This window comes from Taeniopygia guttata, chromosome 10 (genome assembly GCF_048771995.1).
Source record: "Taeniopygia guttata chromosome 10, bTaeGut7.mat, whole genome shotgun sequence".
Classification (NCBI taxonomy): Eukaryota; Metazoa; Chordata; class Aves; order Passeriformes; family Estrildidae; genus Taeniopygia; species Taeniopygia guttata.
In genome coordinates, this window is record NC_133035.1 from 10,979,674 (window position 1) to 11,002,180 (window position 22,507).

General features: G+C 41.0%; 1 protein-coding gene across 1 annotated transcript; it reads left to right on the forward strand.

The window, feature by feature from the left end:
• On the forward strand, positions 1 to 12,675 carry GATM (glycine amidinotransferase). The gene is made up of 9 exons (XM_030281211.4): positions 1 to 119; positions 479 to 694; positions 4,891 to 5,086; positions 6,245 to 6,435; positions 7,701 to 7,838; positions 8,115 to 8,279; positions 9,913 to 9,976; positions 10,077 to 10,193; positions 11,630 to 12,675. The coding sequence occupies exons 1-9, from the start codon at positions 51 to 53 to the stop codon at positions 11,740 to 11,742; spliced, it is 1,269 nt and encodes a 422-aa protein (XP_030137071.3). The 5' UTR covers positions 1 to 50; the 3' UTR covers positions 11,743 to 12,675.
• Positions 12,676 to 22,507: the final 9,832 nt, after the last annotated feature.

The following is a 22,507-nucleotide window of genomic DNA, read 5'->3' on the forward strand; positions in this document are numbered from 1 at the left end:
CGCACATAAAGCGGAGCTGTCCCGTCCCGTCCCGTGTCCGGCCGGCGGCGATGCTGCGAGTGCGGTGCCTGCGCGGGGGCAGCCGGGGGGCCGAGGCAGCGCATTACATCGGCTCCAGGGTTGGTGCCGCGCGGATCCGGGGCTGGGGATGCTCCGCGGGGCGGTCCCGGGTGGCTCCGAGCCGGGACGGGAGGGTGCGGGACGGCCGCAGGCTGAGGTTCAGCATCTTCCCGCCCCAGTCTGCCAGTGCCGCGTTCCGACCTCCTTACCCTTCTAAACTGAGTGTATCTTAAAAGGCAGCATTTCCTTTAAGCTGTGAATAAATTCAAATGGCTGTAACAAGCCGTGTTTCTGTTAATAATACTCCAAATAACATACATTGCTTTGGGATTACAGTGTTAAGGCATTTGTGGGCTGAGCTATAGCTTTTTGTCTTTTGTAAGGGAAGAATAATTTTCGTTCTTATTTTTATTTTAAGCTTCGAGGTGCCTTTACAGGATGGGTGCAGCGAACTTTCCAGAGCACCCAGGCAGCTGCGGCCTCCCAGAACACCTGTGCTGCTGTTGACAAGGCTGCAAGCCCGGTGCCCAAGGGCTGCCTTGTTTGCTCATACAATGAATGGGATCCGCTGGAAGAGGTCATTGTGGGAAGAGCTGAAAATGCTTGTGTCCCACCTTTTTCTGTGGAGGTTAAGGTAAACAATAAAATCTAACCTTAAATAGAAAATGTGGAATTTTTATCTAAAATTTGCTTAAGCTTTACAGTGCATAAGGTGTGGTGCTTACTCTTGGGAATTGTTCTTTCAAGGTAGTTGTTTACATCTGTGAAACTTTACAGCATAGCCATGCTGGTGAGGGATGTGCTTTTTTCTTTGGACTTTCAACTGAATTAGCTGTTTTAAGAGAAGTCACTAGCAGAGTCATCCTCTAATATATGCAATCTGCTCTAGTAATATAGCCCTGATGTTGTCAAAGTACACACAGGTTTCTGAGATAGTTGGTCAGACTCGTGAAGCTTTAATTTGGCTTGAAGCTGCAGTTTTTTACAACTACACTTGAAAAAAAGTGTAGTTTTCTACTTAATAGTCTGAGCAAGACTGAGTTCTGTAGCCATTAACCAACAAGACTCCTGTATCAGACAGCTCTAAAGCAGTTTGAAACTCCTGTGAGCTGCAGTAAATATTTTGTGGAAATACATAATCCACTGTTCTTCCAGGGTTTTTCTGTGCCTAAAACTGCATCAGTAACCTAAATAAATAATGATTCTTTGTTCTCTGGAATCTTGTATTTAAAACAGTAATACTGAAATAGTGAACTTGCTCCAGATTTTTGTGTTCTTCACCTGGACTTTAAAGTTGCCGATTATGTGTGTTACCTGCATTTGTGGGCATGTTCTTGAATCTTTCATTGTTACAGTACAGCCACTACCTGCAGGGCAGCATGTCTGTCACATCAAAATGAGCTGGCACATGGCTTCTACCCAAGAGAACTTAGTAAAAATTTAAAGGATAGACTGATAAAGTTGACTCAGAAAAAAAAAAAAAAATAGAAAAAGAATTTTTATCTGACATTGAAAGCATGACAAACAAAGATACTGAAAATAAGTTTAAGGTCCTGGAAATGGTTGTTTAGGGAAAGTTTGAGGTGTACTTATATAGAAGACTTCTCTTCCCTTAGCTCTCTCTCTATATATATAGTTGTTTGTTTTTTTTTTTTTAAGAATCTGTGTTGTGTATCCTAGCAGCTTCAGAGAAGGAGGTGAATGAGAGTTAGCATTTCTAATACACAAGTGTATGTATGTGAATTTATATAGGACTGACATAATGAAGGTACAGAAAGAGTAAGGAAAAAAAAAAGTCTTAACATTTTACATTGTGATATTAAATGAGGCAAAATTCAGTTCCTAAGCAGTGGTCAGGGGCTTGCTTTAGCACCAGAAAAAATATTTCAAGTGTCTATATGCTATACAAGTTGTACTGCCTATTAATCCATAACTACTCACATGGGGTCAGAACTTCACTTTCTTTTACATGGGATATCAAAAGCTCAGTGAGGAGTGTCAAAGTATAGGATTGTCTCTGCTATTCAAATACCTATGACTTAGAGTTAAAGCGAGATTTAAATTTGCTTTATGTCAATTGCCAAGTCCACAACAAGTAATGGGAACAGAGCCAGTTGAGACGTGGTTTCCGCTAATTTTCTCTGCCTTTGTCTTAAATATTGCTGCAGAAACTGCAACAGTAGCACTGGGAGGGTGTTGCTGAATAATCCAAGCAGTAGTCCAGTCCTACCTTGACATTATTATTATTATTAATTAATAGATTCACGATTGTTTAAATCTCCATGTGGCCAAGAGGTAAGGTGTGTCCTGTTCCTGCCCCTGGAAGCAGCACAACCAGAGCTGCTGGGTATCATGTGCTGTCTGCGAGTGCATGAGGGTCACTGCTTATAAAAAATGCACTTTAAAACTAATGGATTCTACACTTATAAGGAAAATTCAAAGCTTTGGACCTGAGACTCCAAAAAAATGTATCTCAAATTATAGCAGTTGGGTAAATACTTGTGTTGAGACTGTGTTTTAAGACTGTATGTGTGTTTATTTGCTAAATATTTAAATGCAGGATGTATGGCTGCATTCAGCACTCTTTTCTACTTTGAGACAAGGGCTTGGTATACTCAAGTGTTTTTGCTGTGATGTGGGAATGATGTGCTTGGCAAAAGAAGGAGGAAGGAAGGAATTGAATAGAGAGCCCTGCATCTCTGATTAATATTAATGAGCTGACACTTTATTGCATATCATTTTCAGAGTTTGAAATAGGGTGTGTAGAGGTAAATACAATATTTGAAAACTTGAAAAATCTTAAGATTAATTAGGAGGATGTACTGTTTGAATCAGCACTGCAATGAAAAATCCTACAACTGAGATGTATTCTGAAGCAGTTGAGTCAAGTAGGTGAACTTTATGGCTTTATATTCTGCAATGATTTTCAGTACATTTTGTAAATAATAATGCATTTCGGGTGAGGAGTCAGATCCTTTTATCTTGAGTAAGAAGATGAGAGTGTGTACATGTGTTTACTATGGAATTAGGCAAAAAGAATTTTGATCTGAATGTAAGTTTTAATATCCTAAATTTATTAACTGTCTTTACTAGGTTAATGGTACATCTTGATAATGTTAATTATTTTCCATGACAAATGTTTAAAGTAAATAGCAACTATAAGGAACAATAATGCTGCTTCTTAAGGACAGTCTTTCCTAGAACACTCTTAAATTTCTTTCTGAAAAGAAATAGTTTATTTTAAATGTTGTCTTTTCTGTGTCCTATCCAGGGTCCTTTTTGGACATTCTGACCTCACTTGTATGTCTGTGACCAAAGGGGCCTGAAATGTTAACCCTGATTTGCTTGAAATGCACGTCCCAGCCATTTACCCTTTTCCCAGTTGTTTGGAAGGCAGGGAATATGAGTCATGTTACAGTGCTAACCTTTATTCTGTTGTAACTTTAGGATTACACCATCCTATTAGTGCAACACAAGTGTGGTTCCTCAGGTTTGAAAAAAAACAGTACTAGAGGACGAGGTGGAGAGAGCAGCCACACCTCCTAGGGGTTGATAATATTCACATACACCATGGCTGGCTCTGAAAATAACCAGCTCCAATCCCCAGACGAATTTATCTCATTAGCAGAACATGTCTCCATAGGAATGCTGAGCACTTCATGTGATCTGCATGTTACTTCTGACCAGCTGGCAAGTTTGAGGTGCTCAAATTACCCAAGCCCTCACTTACAGAAAAAGAATAAATTCCCTCAGGAAGGATGGGAAGAAGCTTCAGTACTGGAGGAGCAGGATGGCCATGCTGAGGCTCTCTGTGTAAATGCTAAGGCTGAATTTTCTTTCTTCTCTGTTACCTCTATAGCACGAGGCAAATCTCCAGAAACAGCAGAGGAATAGCCTGGATTGTTAAAGGGGATCAGGCATGCCTTCAGATGGATGGCCCTGCCTGCTCGGGGCTCAGTGGCAGTGCTAGCACAAAGGAACATCATCGCTCTGGTTTTGGGGAGAACATTTGAGTTCTGGGTGGTGGTCAGGACTGCAGTGTCAGGAGACAACCTCATGTTGTCTTCTTCTGCATCCTCTTGATGTCCTTCCAACTTGCTGTCATTCCAGAAGGGCTCCATATGCACTTGCATCTCAGCTAACAGTGACATGACAGAGGAACATCAAATACATCAAACTGAAGCAGCATTATTTGTTTTGATTATGTGTCTGGTTTTATGTGTCCCCATGAGAACTGGGACATTATTTTGAACTTGTTTTTAATTTAAGAAGGCTATACAGCATTTCAGCAGAGGATTTAGGACTGTAAATGTTGAACATGCTTTAATCCAACCCTGGCAGGTGAATTTAGCATCTTTTACCTCTTTTAGACTGCTGCTGCATCTGAAATATGGCCCCTTCTGGCAAACAAAGCATGGTACCTGTACTTGGGATGGCTTTACAATTTCTGATGTCACCATTGTGACATTACTGAAGTGATGTTGTAAGAAGGTGACTACAGACATGTGCATTTTGCAGATGAGCTCAAGGTGGTTTTAATTTAAAAACATGTCTGATAGCCTTATTAAATAGAGACTCTACAGTGTTTGCCATATTTGGAGTGTTTGCAAAGGTTTTCTGTAATAGGAACCAAATGGGCACTTGGCAACACTAGTCACTCCATACTTACTGAAATATGATGTAGTCAAAATATTGCAGGAACAGATAAAATTCACACTCAAACATATTAGGATCAAGAACAAGACACTTTAAGAACTGCATCTTAAGCATCTATTTCACTCCAAAATAACTGGTGCTTATTCTTTGTCACTTCATGTCCTTTTGTTCTAGGCAAACACTTATGAAAAATATTGGGGATTTTACCAGAAATTTGGAGGCCAGGGTTTCCCCAAAGACCATTTAAAAAAAGCTATTGCTGAAATTGAAGAGATGTGCAATATTTTGAAGGGAGAAGGTGTTATTGTCAAGAGGCCTGATCCAATTGACTGGTCTGTGAAGTATAAAACACCTGATTTTGAGTCTACAGGTAAATGTTTTTCCATTATTGAAGGTCTTGCCTGTTTAGCTCTTTTCTGAGACATTTTGGATGTCATCTAGTCTACCTTCTAGCTAAGAGCAGGATTATCACCAGCACTGAGGTCAGTGACTGTTTTCTCTGTCTAAAACTTGGAAGATCTCCAGGGATGGAGATTCTGCCACCTGATTTGGTGACCAGTTTCAGTGCTGGGTGAATTTTCTGATGGGAGACCTTTGCCTGACACCCAACCTGAACTTCCCACACCAGCCACTCTTGCCAGGTTCCCTCTCTGTGTTGTCACTGCCACTGCCAAGAAGTGCTAATCTGTCATGGCCCTCAAAGTGGCTGTGGAATGTTTCTGCTTTGTCCCCTTCATGAAAGTCAAGTGCTCAAAGTCCCTCTGACCCTCCTGATAGCTCTTTGTTGGATCCTGGAGTTGGATCCATTTTAAACTATGGAAGACAAAACAGTTGGAGGCAACACTTTACCAGGAAGATCCTCACTAGTGTCAAGGAAATTGGAATGTCCCTTTACCTACACACATTTCTGCATGCATGGTTATCTGCAGTGAGAGCACACTGGCTCACCAAGCTTTGCATCAAGTGTAGTCCTCAGGCTTCTTTCACGTAAAACATATTGTTAATTTTTTCTAGTGGAATTCAAATTCGTTGAGGAACAGATAATGTTAAGGAAAAGTCTAATGGGACTGCTTTCTGCACTAGTTCTGTGTTCCATCAAATTCCTCTTCTGTGCTATTACTTTTAAAAAGGATACTATATAAAGAAATGCTGTTCACTTGAAAAATTTGCTGCCCATCGTCACTTTTTAAAGCCATCTGGGTAGTGCATAATCCTTGGTCCAGGGAATTTTCATTATCCCAGTCATGAAGTGGAGGCTTGATGGTGGATGGCTTTAATCTAGCTGTGAATCTGTTGTGAGTGAGGTTTTATAGCCAAAGTTCTGCGTATTTTGAATAAAAAATATTACTTTGAAAAATTACTGAAGAATGTAAGGACCTGATATTAGGTACTGGCTCCTTCACATTGCTAAGAATTATTTTTGCCATTATTTTGGATAGGAACAATGGTAAAAAGAAAGGGAAAAGTGCCTGAGCAGAAAGAGCTGAGAAAGGCATATTTGTCTCATTAATGGCCACTTTCCTTTCAGGTATGTATGCTGCCATGCCAAGAGACATCCTGTTAGTGGTGGGAAATGAAATTATTGAAGCACCTATGGCTTGGCGTGCTCGGTTCTTTGAGTACAGGGCATATAGACGACTAATCAAAGATTATTTCAACAGTGGTGCTAAGTGGACAACTGCCCCAAAACCCACAATGGCAGATGAACTCTACGATCAGGTACTGTTCTAATTTTCCTTCAGAACTTCACTTCTCGTTATACAGAATTTTGTTGATAGTTTCCTCCTGATATTTAGGATTAACAAAAATGTGAGGAGGAATGGCACAAAACAACTCTGGACACTTGTTTTTTTTTCTAGTGTATGCAAACATGCTGTGGCCTTTCCAGCTGAAACTCAGTGTGTGCAGTTAGAGAACAAAGAACAGGATGTTTTGTCTATTAAATTCCTCTGCTTTGAATTGTTTTGGTTACTGGCTATAACTGAGCATTACTAAAGAGGAAGGAATGCTAGAAAAACATCATAGAGATTACTTTCAAGAATAAAGATTCCCTGAGAATGTCCATATGTCCTTCACTTTACTGCATTAAGAAAGTGAAGAAGAATATATATTTTGTCAAAGAAAAAAACCCAACTCATAATCCTTATTTTGCATGATGATTGGTATTTTGAAAGTTGCATAAAAGAAATAGTGAATGATCTAAACTGTATTTATTCCAAACATTTTAGTGAATAGTTTCTTAATTTTTTTCCTAATTTTGACTTGGACAATTTTGGTAGTTTCCTATAAGTCCCCAAATGCATCACAACCTTGGTGACAGCATTTACAATAAATGCAGTGAACTAATTGTGAAATGATTGCCACTTTCTGGGAACAGTGTCATCAATGATACAAAGGAGATTTTATTAAACAAAATTACCTTAGAGTCACCCTCAGTATTAGAGAACTTCTAGACCCTGTAACTATTTATGTGGTATTTTTCATTTGTGCTGGATTTTTGTATCGCACTTGTTCTGAATTGCCTTGTTTAATTTTAAAATTATTTGTAATAATAAAGATCCATCTTCTAGCTTGAAGTTCTGCTCCATTCTAAAATGTGGAAGAGTGAGGAGTCCACATTCCTTAGGAAATAGCTTCCAGTCCAGTATTTCTGTCAGTGTGCAGTGATTTGTTGGACTGGTATTAAACTCCACTGGTAATGAATACTTTTGATCTGGTTCTGAAGACCAATTAATTTCTTGATATAACTCTTGTCTCTTATCTCATGACCTATTCTTGAATGCGTTTAAAGCCTTTCATTTTTATGTCCACATTTAGATTTTCTTTTCTATTCTAATAAGAAGTAACCAGACCACCTCACAACACGCTAGCTATCAATATTAATACATTTTCCTAATTTCAAATTACTCCTCACTTGCAAATTATTTGAGACGTTTCTTTTAATGTCTCCAACCTAAAGTTGTTGTTCTCTTCTCTACAACTAGAATTATCCAATCCACTCTGTGGAAGACAGGCATAAACTGGCTGCTCAGGGAAAATTTGTAACTACTGAATTTGAGCCATGCTTTGATGCTGCTGACTTCATTAGAGCTGGAAGAGATATCTTTGTACAAAGGAGCCAGGTAAACAAAGCTTTCTTTCAACAGTTTTGGTATATCTCTTAGAGACGGGTATTTTGTCTTTTAAAATTCCTGAGCAGCGTTAAAATAAGAGTTGGCAAAAGAAGTTGCTCTTCACAGAATGTTTGATATACAGGATAAGACTGCCTTCCAGGTAAAGGCACAAAATTCTCTATTGTATTTATTTTAAATATTTAATGAAATAAAACCTTAGACAAAGTAAACCTGGATGCAGTTTATATTCTAGCCTAGTAAAGCTTAATTTGTCTTGTTTTTCAGGTTACAAACTACATGGGTATTGAATGGATGAGGCGACACCTTGCACCAGACTACAGAGTGCATATAATATCCTTTAAGGATCCCAACCCTATGCACATTGATGCCACTTTTAATATCATTGGGCCTGGTCTTGTGCTCTCTAACCCAGACCGTCCCTGCCATCAGGTGAGAGTGTTTTGTGTTTAAAAACCACTCAGCTGGGTTCATTCCCTGCTGGGTAATTACTGTTCCACACATTCCACTGTGTGCTGCTTCCTAGGTCCATGGTTAAATATGATGGAAGTAATCTAATTTTTAAAGATGTATCAAAGCAAGCACTTGGGATATACTACTTCTCTGAACACTTACATGCTTAAATACTTCAGTTGTATCCTAAGAGAAACTGAAGGGTTTCTGCTGCTCAGATGAGAAATCTCCCTTTTTATTCCTGTTTTGGAAGCCTCTCCTTTGGTATTAATTGAGCCAATGGCATGAGGCTGGTAGTTGCTCAGTCATACAGCTTTGAATACCTTCTGAAGGGTAGGGAAGAGAAGAGACGAAAACCTGCTATTGCACTGAGAAAAAGCTAATATTGCTGAGCAGCACAATGAGATCAGAAAACCTTCCAGAGGGTGAGAGCTCATCTCTGTTACAGTCATGTTCCTGCACTGCAGTGCTTGAGGATTTTGTGAGGCTCCCCGTGGCTTCCAAAGCTGTACAGGGGAATAGCTGAGCAGGCACTGAAGCAGAGGGACAGAGCCATGTGCAGAGCACAGCTCCTGAAAGCAGTGTCAGCCTCTCTTAGCAAGTGGTTCCAGTGCAAACAGTCTGGTTGAATTGCTGTCTCCTTTAGCACCCATTCTGAGAATATAGTTTTTAATACGTTCTTATTCTTTCCTCTCCTTTTCCCTTCCACAGTTTTTCATCCTTGGAAGAGGATGTTCTTCTTGATCTTGTATCAAACCCATGTTCTGGGACTTTTTTCCAGGGAAAACTGCTGTCTGTGTAGATAGAAAAGATAAATGCAGCTTGCTTTCACAAAAACTGGTTTGGCCGTTCTGGATGGCCGGGGAGCGGCGGGGTGTGTGTGAATGGTGCGGATGAAAGGGGCTTTTCTTGAATGAGGTGATGAAAGGGAGCTTTTCTCTAAAATCCTGGCAGATTGTTATTAATTGTTTGGGATTGGAGCTCCACCTCGTGGTAACGCTGCAACACCCGCGAATACTCCTCCAGCTATTCAGACAACGAAGATAAAAAGTCAATTCTCCTTTGCCAAATTATCCTCCTCTTATTTTTAACTTAATTGTGTAAATCTTAGAGACATAAATTATTCCTTGTGATGCCCTTATATTGTTCCCTTTGTTAAATGAACTGCATAATTATTTTCTTATACAGTGTGAAGGAAGTTACAAAGTGTGAATTTTGCGTTATTTCTGATGGGTCTGTTTTTAGAAACATCCGTGTAACTTTTATAATCATATGGGAAGAAATAACACCAAAAAAATTAGTTTAATATGTTTCAATTGTTACCAATACATTTACTTTACAAGCTCCAAACTGTAAAATGTTACCTTTTAATTTTAACATATCTAGCATATATAAAACCAATAGGAATAAATGTTATTGGTATGCAAAATCGAAAGACTTTTAGAAAAATGCTTGTATGAAAACTGGGTTTGTAGATGAAGCCTGAATGAGGGCCAGAATAGTGAACTGAGGGCAGGGGATGTCATATTCTGGGAAAATCTGGCATAGGTTGGAGGACATAATGTGATACTCTAAGAACTCTCTTGAGAATATATTTAAATTGCTCTTCCAGATTGAGCTCTTCAAGAAAGCTGGCTGGACTGTGATTCAACCCCCAGTGCCACTCATCCCAGATGGTATTGCCACCCTTCCTTTTCCATGGATTCCAAGAGTGCTCTTAAGGGTATTAATAAGGAGTAAGATTGGTAGAGTACAAGGTTGGTTCTCCTGTTTTAGATCACCCGCTGTGGATGTCTTCTAAGTGGCTCTCCATGAACGTCCTGATGCTGGATGAGAAACGTGTGATGGTGGATGCCAACGAGACATCGATTCAGAAGATGTTTGAGAAGCTGGGTATGTCCTAACACACTTCTACATTCACTTACAAGAAAATTGTTGTGCTACCAGCTGGGGTAAATGGAGGTTTCACTTAAAGTAGTCAAAGCAGACAGCACTGGAAAAAGCACTCAAAACAGCTGGATTAGCAAGTAAGAATAATTCAGTGATTTTTGTCCTGAATATCTCAGTCATGGAAATTTGGTCTTCTTTTGCCCCCTACAGCTTGCAGCACATAAAGGTATGAGTAGCAACTAAAGTTATTGCTAGGATGCCTTTGATGAGCTTTTTAAATGCAAACTGTCCAGTTTGAGGTCAACATCTGTCTTGAAGAGGTTGAGTGCACGTAATGCTGAATGATATAGGGCTGGGAATCCATGATTACCAAAATTCTTCCAGATTTTTCTAGTTGCAAACTCTTTGTTTTGTACTTTAAAATGTCAAATTGCACTTTAAAATGTCAAATGAAGACCACTTAACCCAGGTATTTCTGCTCATTTACGGAGAATCTCAGTCCTGTGAGATGTAACTTTATGAGAGTGTGGAATTTCTTCAGATATGTAGTGACAGGAATACTGTATTTGAACATATGGAAGTTTTATTATGCAAAGCTGCTCAGTCTGAAGTTGTTTTATTGCATGAACAAAGAGTTGGGGATTTAAATATACTTGAAAGCACTTAAAGAATGAGGCTATTAATCATGGCTTACCTTTCACCCTTGAACTTCACAGTCTATATAAGTTCTAAATAAACTCTGGTCGTCAGAAAGTTTGTAGGATTGAGATGGGTCTACTGGGAACAAAAGTATTGCTGACCTAGGAGATAGATTCTACTGAGCTGCTCCTCAGCTCCTGGAAGTGCTGAGAAGCAAAAAAAGGAAAACTCTTAACAGAGAAGTTGTCTGATCCTTCTGTTGGGACTTTGTATAAGCTGAGCCACAGCTGAAACCTCCATCAGAGCTGAAAAGAAGGGGTAGGAAGCTTAACCTAGGTACTGAGAGCCTCTTTTCCCTTTTAGAGAAAAAGAGAGTCAGAGCTATCTACCTTGAATACTTCTTTTCTTGAGAGGCACTTGAAAGAGCACATTCAGTGTCTGACTTATAAATGCTCACGCATATTTATGAAAATGTGTCCTGATCATATATCGTAGCAGAACTTCAGCTAATTCTTCACATACTGCAAAACCTGAATTTATCTTTTTAGTACTGGCATGTCATAACACTGGCTGTGCTCCAGGCACTGTGTACTCCTGAGGGTATCACCAGAATAAACAAGCCAGCTATGTTCCTGGTTTGTTCTCTGCCTAGAATTTGGGAAAACAAATTCTTAACAAACTAGTAGGAAATACCTTCCACACTTACATCTTGCCATGTGATCTGATAAAGTATCACCTAATTCTGATCAGAGATGAAGCTGAGAATCTAATTTAAAGTGTGCCTTGCATAATTCTTCCAGGCATTTCTACAATTCGGGTGAACATTCGCCACGCCAATTCTCTGGGAGGTGGCTTCCACTGCTGGACGTGCGACATCCGCCGCCGTGGCACCCTGCAGTCCTACTTTGACTAGCAAAGAGCCCACTAGGTAGCAATGGTTCAGCTTCTAAAATAGGCATAGGAAATGAGCAAATCACTGTCACTCTTGTTAAAATACCTGCATGAGCTCTAGTGCTTGGTAAGTGGTGTCCTCATAATGGCCTGGGTAATGTTTTATTCTTAACTACCCTTCACTTTCAGTAGGATAATTGAAATTACTTCCATCAGCAATACAGGTTTTCTGGCTGCCTTTTTGAAAGACATCCTTCATCTATGAAGCCTTTTCACATTGGCTTTGAATGTAAAACCTTGACAGGATAGCTAAAAGGTCTTGTTAGAATAGCTTGGCCACTAATTCTGGATATCTACCTCTGTCTAGTTACCTTATCAAATAGGCAGCTTGAAATGTGAAACTTGAGTAAACTTTTCTTATTCCTTTTAACTACTTTATCATGCTAATATATTCATGTCTAATAAAGTTGAAATAGATGCAACTGTATAGCTCCCTTAGGGAATCAAGTAATTTTATCATGTTTTTCATGTCTAAGCAAACAGATATTTACAGAGAATTTTCAGTATGATCTAACTTTTAAGACATGTTCACTTACTTGCCATGTTCTTCTACTTTTTCTTCTGATGCATGTCATGCACCTACTTTTTTATATTGCTTTTTGTATTGCTGAAATTCAGTTTTATTTAATTTTTACGTGTTTAAAATGATAGCTAATATTCTGCTTGTACAGGTTTCACTCTGAGTTGTTTACATAACTTAAAAAGAGGCACAAAAGAAAAACCCAACAATAACTCCCCCCACAACCTTAAGCTTCTGACATCTTACAACTCTGACTTCCTTCAGCTGTGGCAGATACAGAAATATGTATCAAACATGCCTGATGCCATGGAGGAATTTGAGTTTTGATTCCTGAATATGTACTTTTTATGCTAATAAAGTTTTTTGCATTCTCAATTTGTTGCTCTTCAGTTCATGTTTAAGTATGAAATGTTGGGATGGATACAAAATACACATGGAATTTTTTTCCCCCCATAAAACAGGTAACATCTTAAAGTCCTGTATAATGCAGAAAACCTTTGTAGTGTATTATTGACACACCATGTTTCTACTTCTGTTTTTCACAGAAGTGTGACTGCTGGGGGAAAGTACCACTGATATTTCCTGCTACACTGTGGAGGAATCTACTCTTACAACACTGTGTACCCCTGACAGGAAAGATGTCAGGCAAAGCACGCTCATATACAAACTGTATGGCCATATTTTAGAGTTGGGCAGGGCTAAACAGATCAATTATCAACCATCTAGAATGCTTTGAAATATGAAAACAGGTAATTAGACAGTTACCAGCACTTAATGAGGTAGAGATTGTGTCTATTTTCTCTCAAAAACCAAGGCTTTATAGACAATGGTAATTTGTCTGAGTCTTCCTCTAACCGAGCTTTGTCTTCCACTGCTGGCAGTGGAGCTGGGCAGCTGCATTAGAGCAGCATTCATAGCAGGTCCTCTCTCCCATTGCTCTGCAGGCTGCAGTGCCAGAATGTCTGTGTGTCTGTGCTCGGCATAAGGTGCATCAGCTATGGCTGAAATCACTAGAAACTGGCCAAGTGGATTAAAAAGACACGTGCACCCTGGGTGCCTCCAGGATTTAGGAGACTATATTTTTCTATCATGTTGTATGTGACACTGGCTTTATAAACATTTCAGCCTTTCCCCCCTTTTTTTTTTTTTTTTGTTTATGCCTTATTATTATTATTTTTTAATTCTTAAACTGTGCGCACAGTAGCAAGTCTTTCAGCTTGAACGCCACAGTTATGTTTCTGAAGTTGTTTGGGTTTCTTTCTGCCAGTAATACAAGTTCTTTTACCTAATCCATGGATCTCCTTGCTGGTTTGGGAACAGACTTGTCTCTTAAGTCATCTTTCCTTCATCATGAAAGGCAGAGAAGTTGTTGCATTTGAGCAGAAGCTTCCTGTTCAATATCAGCAGTAGTGTCAGAATACAGATTGTAGACACACAGCAGCAGGAATCCACTGACCTGAGGATGTGTTACTACCATCATTTTGGGACAGAGCAGGAGCTAGTGCTGTGAATATTTTTGGGATTTTCTCATACCTGACTCTTTCACTGACCATAAAGCAGTGATTTAGCCAGTCCATTTCCATGTTAAGTTGCAAGGGAACTACACTGGGTACTCCATGAGGTACAGTGAGGGTTAAACAGTAAATGCCTGCTCCAGGGACCTGCTCCAGTCTACAAAAGCAATGACTATTTAGGATCAATGTGGAATTCTCTCTAATCCTTCTGCAGCACCAGACCAGGGAGGACAAAGTTTTTATCTCTCCTGCAACAGTAATATTTTCCCAGCAGTGCAGGGAGCTGTTTATTCACAGGTATGTTCACAGCTGTCCCTTGGGTGGATGTGCACATCTGAATTGCCAGATGTGAAACTGCCCTGTCTTACAATCTCCACAGTTAGCTGGAGATGTGATTGTGCAGCTATAGGAGAGAATTTATGAGGTAGAATGCAATGACAAAAAAAGTCCAAAGGTAAACTTTAAAGCTCTAAAGGGCCTTCTTTATAGTGGAATAACTTGAAAAATGCTGATAAGAAGCAACATTTTTCCCAGTAACCTGTTCAAGAGGGAGTAATACAGAGACAGCAAAACCTTTAGAGGAGTGATGAAGGGAACATGATATGGAATAGTGTTGTGGTGGATGCCACCACATAATAGTAATACATATAATCTTCCAAGTTATTTTTATTCTTGCAAAGAAGGAGGTCAGCCTGTGTCACAGCTGGTTTTGGTTAGGCAAGAACCTGGAAATGAGAGTCTGCAGTGAGAAACAGACTTGGTTTCTGCTCTGATATTGAATTACAAACAATTTTATGAAGCCAAATTACATGTGGGCTACAGGCTCCTATTGCCCACAGGAAGCAGGCATGGTGGTGTTTGACCACCTCTGTTCCAGACTGCAGTTTATATGTAAATAAAGCAAATTGAATGGGGGCTGGACTTGAATTCTCAATAATTTTTTTTCACTGGCTGTGCAGGCCTTAAATACTTGCTTCAGAGAAGGTCAGCTTCAGCTTTCAAACCAGACAGTCCAAAGCTGCAGTTAGAGCTGTAAGGACAAATGATAAATCAGCTGGCCAATTCACAGTGAGGTTTTCAGGGTGGGCTCAACCAGCTGCAGGGAATTAGCTGACCACTCCCTGAGCAGGGGCCCTGGGGAGCTGGGATTTTCCTCCCATTTTCCTGCTGAAACTCTAGGAAACTTGCTGGTTATGACAAGGCATGTGTACTCATACAGATGCCTGTAATAAATATCTGCTTTTTAGATAAGATACAACTGTTAAAGTACCAGCACCAAGCCAGAGAGGATGTGGGATGATGGTAAAGTCTCTGAGGCAGGAATAACCTCCTGTTTGTATGTGGAGTTCATGGCTGGGAATGCTGAGGGCCGGTGTGAGACAAACTGCAGGAAGGGAGGGGGGTGTTTGCCCTTCTTAGTGGGCAAAAGGGAAAGAATGTTTTTTTTCCAGTCAGTTGCTTTGAGCTGTGTCTGTCCTAGAAGAAATTGGTTGTTTCTTGCTTCAGTGCTTTCTGAGTGTTTCTGCTGCCCAGTTTAAAATACTCTCTTTTGGCTGCCGCCCATATGATTAAAAACCAAAACTGGAAAGCCTGGTGGACAGTTCTGCAGCTGCTGTTAATGCCTAACAAGGGTAGGCTGATGTCTACTTGCCTCCATTTAAAATAAGTCTTGGTTTTCAGGTCAGATACTAGGATTGTTGCAGAATTTTTTCCCCTGGTGTTATGCAGTGCAGGTGGAAATTTGAGTCTTGGATCCATGCATATTTCTGGTAGTTAAAGATGCTTCTAGAGTTGATTTCCCTATTCCAGAATTCCAGACTATCTGAGCCGCTTTGTTCTTGCTAAGGAGCAACCCAGTATGTTTAGCTGTGCTGAAACTGTCAGGATATCCCTCATCCTCCAGCATTTATCACTTCCCAAGAGGGTCTGCTTCTGCTAGAGTGTTCTGTGAGCTTAATTAAGCAGGCAGGAAAGAGCTTTATGACAATGAATGATGTCCCAAGTTAGTGGTTCATTCATCAGTTTATAGCAAATTGTCACAAGTTATGGCTTAATGTAAGTCAAATACATGAATGGGAAACACAATCTTCCAAAGAGTTTTTTACTGTTATGTTATTTTCATAAGACTGGGAGTGTGATGAATTGTGCAACCCCACAAAAATGAGCTACCAAAATCCAAAGCATGTTCTGTAACAGTTTGCACCCTCTCTCTGCTTTCTCTATGTCACAAATGACAAGAATGAGGGAGAAACTCTATCTGAGACCCAGAGAGGGTAACATGAGGGTGATTCCAGCTTGCGGAGATTGAGGTACTCCCTCAGGTATGTTCATTTATCTGTTATCTACAGGGATGATCATTAAAGGACCTGATATGCTTAAATATGCTTCTGCAGGTAGAAAATAGTGTCAAAATACTGGTTTGTGTTTTTGTGTTGGTATCTCACTGGTATTGTTTCCCAACATGTAATATACCTGTCTTACTGTAGCAGAGGATTTTTTGTTTTAACATTCCAGTACTTACCTTTAGGGAGTTTTGGATGTTCACCTCATCTTTTTGGGGCATTGGACACTGCAGTGACCAACCCAGTGTGATTAAAATTGTGGCCTTGTCCCACATGAGGCACTTGGGAGAAAAGCATATTCTGGAAATTGCATATAATGGGATGAAGGCTGAGTTGTTAACAGGTTTGATTTGAGGTTAACAGGTTTGAGGGATGTCTCTGTGTAGCACTTAAGGTAACCCAATTCCTCCTGGGCTTTCCCTACAGCTGCAGGGAATGAGGTGGAGAAAGGGTGGTGTTCACTGTGGCTTGGTTGCCTCGCAGCTGCTCTGTGACTTTAGGAGAGCATTAACTGTTTCTGTAAAGTCATGCTTAACCTTCTTCTTCTCAAGTAGAGGATCTCACCCACCCTGTTTCATGCTCAATCTTGCCTTCATCTTTTTATCACCACTGTGGCAGAGTAGTATTTGGCTCATTTATGGACTTAAACCTATCTTCCTATGTTGTTGTGACTGTGTGCTGGTTTTGGCTGGGACATAGTTCATTTCTTCACAGTAGGATTGGGAATTGTTTTGGATTTGTGCTGGAAACAGTATTGATAGCACAGGGATGTTGTAGTTATTGATGAGCAGAGCTTTCACAGGGCCAAGGCCTTTTCTGCTTCTCACAAGGAGCTGGGAGGGGACAGAGCTGTGACAGCTGATCCCAACTGGCCCAAGGAGTATTCCAGACTATCTGGGATATCCACCTCAGCATAGAAAGCCTGGAGGCAGAAGGAGGAAGAGGGTGATGTTCGGAGTGATGGTGTTTGTCTTCTCAAGTCACTGTTAGGTTTGATGGAGCCTTACTCTCCTGAGCAGCCTGCCCATGGAAAGTGGTGGATAAATCCCTTGTTTTGTCTTCCTTGTGTGCACAGCTTTTGCTTTACCAATTGAACTGTTTATTCCAACCTATGAGCTTTGTCACTTTTACCTTTCCAGTTCTCCATCCCACCAGGCAAAGTGAGCAAGGGCTTCATTGCTGCCTGGGGGTAAACCACAGCAGTCTGGCAGTTGTTAATTTTGGGCTATGTCTCTACATTACTTGGAGTCTGTGCAAGCAGGCTCATTTCTTTTCCACTGAACAACCAAAAATAACCTCTGCCTTTGCACTGGTCTTTATTTCCATAATTTGGCAGTTACTGGGCTGTAGGTGCTGTTAACACAGCTAATTGCAAACTTTCTCTTAAAATATTTGTTAGTAATAGTGGATTGGTCTCCACAGCTGTCTGTATCTCATTTTGTCCATAACATGACGTTGACATTCTGACCTTATTGTGAGCCGTGTCTAGGACAAGAGAAGTTTAATCCCAACACCAAATGACAAATTTTATCCAGGAAGTGCTGGCAAAGCCCAATGACAGCAGCACTAGAGGGTGCTGCTGTGACACCAGTAGCTTTCCTCCAGCCTCTCCTAAGGGATGTTTTAGAACCATTTTTTGTTTACTCATCCTGTTTCTGATGATATTTTGATCAAAGTCCTTGAAAACACATCAGGACTTTTCCCAGCTGTAGATATAATTTGTGTGATGATACATAAAGTATTATTTATCAGCATCAAAAAAGTACATATCTATACACGTGAAAACAATGGCGCTGAATGTAGGGAATAAGATGTTTCCTTAAGGACTTGCTGGATTGTTCAGGCTTATATAGGATGTCAGAAATCAAATCAGGGGCAAATGAGGGTAATTGTTGCCTTTTTAAACCTCCCTCACACGAGCTGAGCATCACATGTTTTGACATAGCCATTAACTTAAAATTTGTGGCCCAAAAGCCACATACTTATAGGGTCATTCCAGTATTGGTATTCTTTTAGATACCTTCTTGAGGTTCAGTTATGCCTCCTTCTTTGTAGGAAATTAAGACCAAATACTGGTATTTTATTGAGACCCAATACAGGTGAGATTCTGGTGGATGATGTGGTCTATCTTGGCAGTTCATGTTCTGTCAGATTAATTCTAGAGTAGATCCTTCAGTTAATGAAAAAATACCACTTGCTCTTAGAAATATAAAGTGTATTTGTAAGAACTAGAATTTAAGATGAACTAGAATCTCTTCCCATTACTCTGAAGAAATTCCAACTCATTAGGACAAAATGCAATTTAAGTTTCTACAGAAGCAGGAATTGCTTGCAAATTGCGCATTATTTCTTTTGCAAGTTGAAATATCATCCTGGTAGAGCCTCATTTATGCTGCACTTTTGAACAGCAAATTTAAATCCAAAGGCTATCTCTCCTGTTTCCTCTCTTGTTTATATTACTTCTGAGTTAGCAAGGCACTGGATTAATTGCTGGGCGTTTATAGGGGTGATGTTTATAGGGATGTTGGGTAGAGTTTGGCCCTATCTAGTTGTAACACTGAACTGTGTTCAAGGGAGCTACAGTTCAGTGACCCAGATTTTGTTGCTCAGCTCATGCAGAACTGGTGAGGTTTTGTCCTGCAGCTGTCTAGTGTGCAATACAACAGCCACTGAGCATCTGCGTGGAATAGGAAGTGATAACACATTTAGGGGTGTTAAAATATCATTGAAAATACCATTACTTAACACTTCATCAGTATTTATCTAATACTTCATACATACAAGTATTTGGTTTGCCACAGGCTTTTCTCTCATGGGAGAAAATAGTCATTGCATCCTTCAGTGTGGTAGTGGCAATAGAGGGTGTGGGCTTGCTGTTCTCAAGAGTCAGACATTTTGAGACTGAGAGATTGCATACAGCCCTCTTCATTTCAGGGTGAGAATGTGTGAAACCAAATCTCTTTGGTCCTGTGGTGGATTGGAGCTTTCTTGGGATTGCTGACATCAAGAACTGGCAACTCATGGTAGGTGCAAGGTGTTATGGTGCCCTAGGAAGTCCTTGGAAAAAAGAGTGAAATGGGAATGATGGTGTTGGTTTGAAACAAAGCATGAAGAAACCTCATTCCTCTGCAAAGCCAAGGCCTCCTACAGGAGTCTCCTGCAGCACCCTGTACAAGGTACCTGACATGGCTTTCTTTGAAGGGACAGGTTTCTTCCCCAGCCCTATTTACAAAGCCCCATTTCTTGGGAGAACTCAAGGGCTGTCAGAAAGATGGTAAATATTGTCATGAAAAGAGGAAAAAGAATTATTGCAAAGACTGAATTACTTGGCCAAAGGTGAAAGAGGAAACCAGACTAGACATGGAGATAAATTCTCTGTCTTTTATGTGTGTGGCTTGTACTTTAACCACACTGCCATTCTCTTTTCTATATATCCAGTAATGTGGTAATTGGGATGCTGGCCAAGGGGAGGCAGGGAGAGGATTGCAGCAGTTGTCCTTATCAATTGTTAGGCAATGATTTCACAATTGTAGCTCATTTTCTTCACTGTTAAGCTGAGAGATGGGCTGTACTGCACCACTGCTGTCTGCAAACACCAGCAGAATCACACCCTGCTTCTGCTAAAAAATAAGCACAATATCATGAAAAATGAGATTTCTTTCCTAAACAAGAAAAGATTTATAATGGTCAAACACTCAAGGTATGCCTAGCAAATACCAAAACCTAAATCCTTTGCAATGGTCTTCAAGATGCTGTAATTTCCCTGATAACTTGGGTCCCAGAGCTCAGCTCACAGCCTTTTGTCGCTGGAACAAACAGGTTTATTTCACTATACCAAGAATTGGTGTTTTCTCACAGCAGCCCTGATCCCTGCCTTGCAGCTTATCTCGGGAAGGAAAAAAATTAAACTTTTGTTTTGTGTTGGCTAATAGCATTAAAGTTACAGCAGGATGTCTATTAACATGTTCTGACACATCTGCTTGAGGCAGCAGCCTGGAAGTGCCAGGCCAGGGCAGCTTCCATGCAGGGGAGCTTTACCAGGGCTTGGGTCAAGGGCCTGCCAGATCTGAGGTCCCAGGCTGAAGCTTGCACCCACCATGTGGCAGCTGCACATGCAGTTCTGAACAGCGCTGAAGCGTCACTAATGCCAGGCCCAAGGCAGCTTGGAATAAACCTGTCCCAGAGTGATGTCAAATACCCCCTGTCTGTGACACTGGTGCCTTCCCTTGATGGCCTGAGCTCAGCTGGGACCCTTCCCACCTGGGGATATTTGCAGGACCTCTCTGCTCTGCTGGACCACCTACTTTTGTGAGCCTGATGTCTCCTCTCTGCTGAGTTTACTTGAATCTGGCCCTGTTTCAAGGAACTCGGGCAGAGCCCACAAGCAATACAGTGCAACTTCCTTAGGAAGCAAAATAAGAAACAGGTTTTAGCTTTCCTGGCTGGTCCAGAAGTAGTAAAAGTAATTTCAGACATGCTCAAGGTATTTTCTGTTTGCCTCTGCATTAGAAATGCAAAGAGCTGTTTTGTCTCTGTGGCTTTTCCATTTAAGAGCAGCTCCTGTTCTCCTGTAGAGGTGAGTGTTGCTCCTGCTGCTTTCTGAGGGACAAACTCCAGCATGCTGTGGGCGATCCTGAAATAAAAAAGGAAACTGATACCCAGCTGCAATTACAGCTCTCACTTCCTGATCTCAGCTCCTGGGCTGTACTTCAAAGCCATCTTTAGACCCATTCTGCACTTTCTCTTTTCTTTTTCATCCTTTATTTCCTTTCCTGGTGGACTTTGACATCAGGACTGCAGATGCACAAACGGGCTTGGTATTGGGGCTACATCCTCCAGCTGGAAGTCACCTCCAGATGGGGGAAAGAGCCATCACCCGTTTTACAGGGAAAACCACCAAGCTGCAGAGACAAATGTGTCTGGCCTGTCATTGCCCAAGAAGCCCGTGACTCATCCATGGGGAGAGTTCTGATTTCCTAAATTAGTTTGGAGTAAACCAAGCTGTGGGCTATCCTTCCTGTGATCTGACACAACTCGAAACAGATGTCTGGTTTACACTAAAGGTTGAAGCTGAAAACCTTGTGAGTTTGCTTCTCCACAGCAACCATAGGAAAATTTCTAATGTTATGCTGTGTATGTGGAAAGTGTTTCTTTTGATTTCTGTTTAAAATTAGGAAATGGCCAATTCAAAACCAAAAAACCTGTGAAAATTACTCTCACAGAATGTCATCAAAGTAGAAGACATAATATGGACACCGATGTGGATAATGAGTTACAGAACTTTTGCCTGGTATTTAATGCAAGCAAACTTCAGAAGGCTGGGTTTGCCTACTCTGGAACATAGCTAAATGTCACTAAATGGGTGACCTGTAAAGAGAAACCAGAGAAAAAACAAAATGCAAAGCAATTTGATATTTTGGGCAGGCCCCTTGCCTGCTCTTTTAAAATTCAAATGGCAATTAGTGATCAGAGCTTTTTTGGCCCAAGAGAATTAAAGGAATGGGGGGAAAAAGGATCCTTGAAGCTGCTGTAATAGACAGCCCTTGTGAATAACTGGGGCAAGGATTGCTGCAGTCGCCTCCCCGTTCTGCCCCCCAGCCTGCCTGGGGCTGAGCTGACTCCCAGTGGGGCAGGGAGGGCTGGCCAGAGGTGCCCTGGGAGCCAGAACTGAGAGACTCTGGGCTTCTGTGCTGGGAAAGCTCTTTGGCTCTCAGAAAACAACCTGGACATACAAAATCACAGAAAGGAACATCTAAACTTGGTGAATTTTTGTAGCAGAAGCTTCTAGCTGGGAAGGGAGTACCTCACCTGGCTATCTGCTGGTTTGGATAGTGAGTGCATGTGAATGATTTCCAAGGGACAAACCTTGCCCAGCTGTGCTGCTGCAGTGGAATGAGGCAGTGCCCGGGAGCCCAGGGGCTGCAGGCTTGTGCTGGGCCATGGGAGAAGCTGCCAGGGGTTCCACTGGAGCACTGGGGCAAAGTCAGCTCTGCTTTTCCTGGAGTTTCTGTGGGATGATCACAGGAGCCTGCCTGTCAGTAGAGAGAGGTGCAAGTTCGTGAAGATACTGAACATCTCCAGTGCACTGTTTGCTGGTTAAGGTACTAATGCTGGGTATTGCTGGTCTCACAGCATAGGAGGGGAAACTGAGGCACAAGGCTTTGAATTTACCCCTTGAAATCACAAAATCGATGGTAGAGACAAGCTGAGTTGCTGGTTTCCAAATCTGCACTCACATTTTGCCTTGCTCTCTCCCTAAAGACACACCTATGCCCTCAAAATTCTTGCCTTTTTTGTCATTTGTATTCACTTCCTTGAAATAAATATATAATCAAGCAATGTGTACACTGG

Coding starts and splice junctions, on each gene's coding strand:
- GATM (XM_030281211.4), top strand. CDS start 51: ATGCTGCGAGTGCGGTGCCTGCGCGGGGGCAGCCGGGGGGCCGAGGCA. Junction 120..478: donor CGCATTACATCGGCTCCAGG/GTTGGTGCCGCG, acceptor TTTTATTTTAAG/CTTCGAGGTGCCTTTACAGG. Junction 5,087..6,244: donor ACCTGATTTTGAGTCTACAG/GTAAATGTTTTT, acceptor CTTTCCTTTCAG/GTATGTATGCTGCCATGCCA.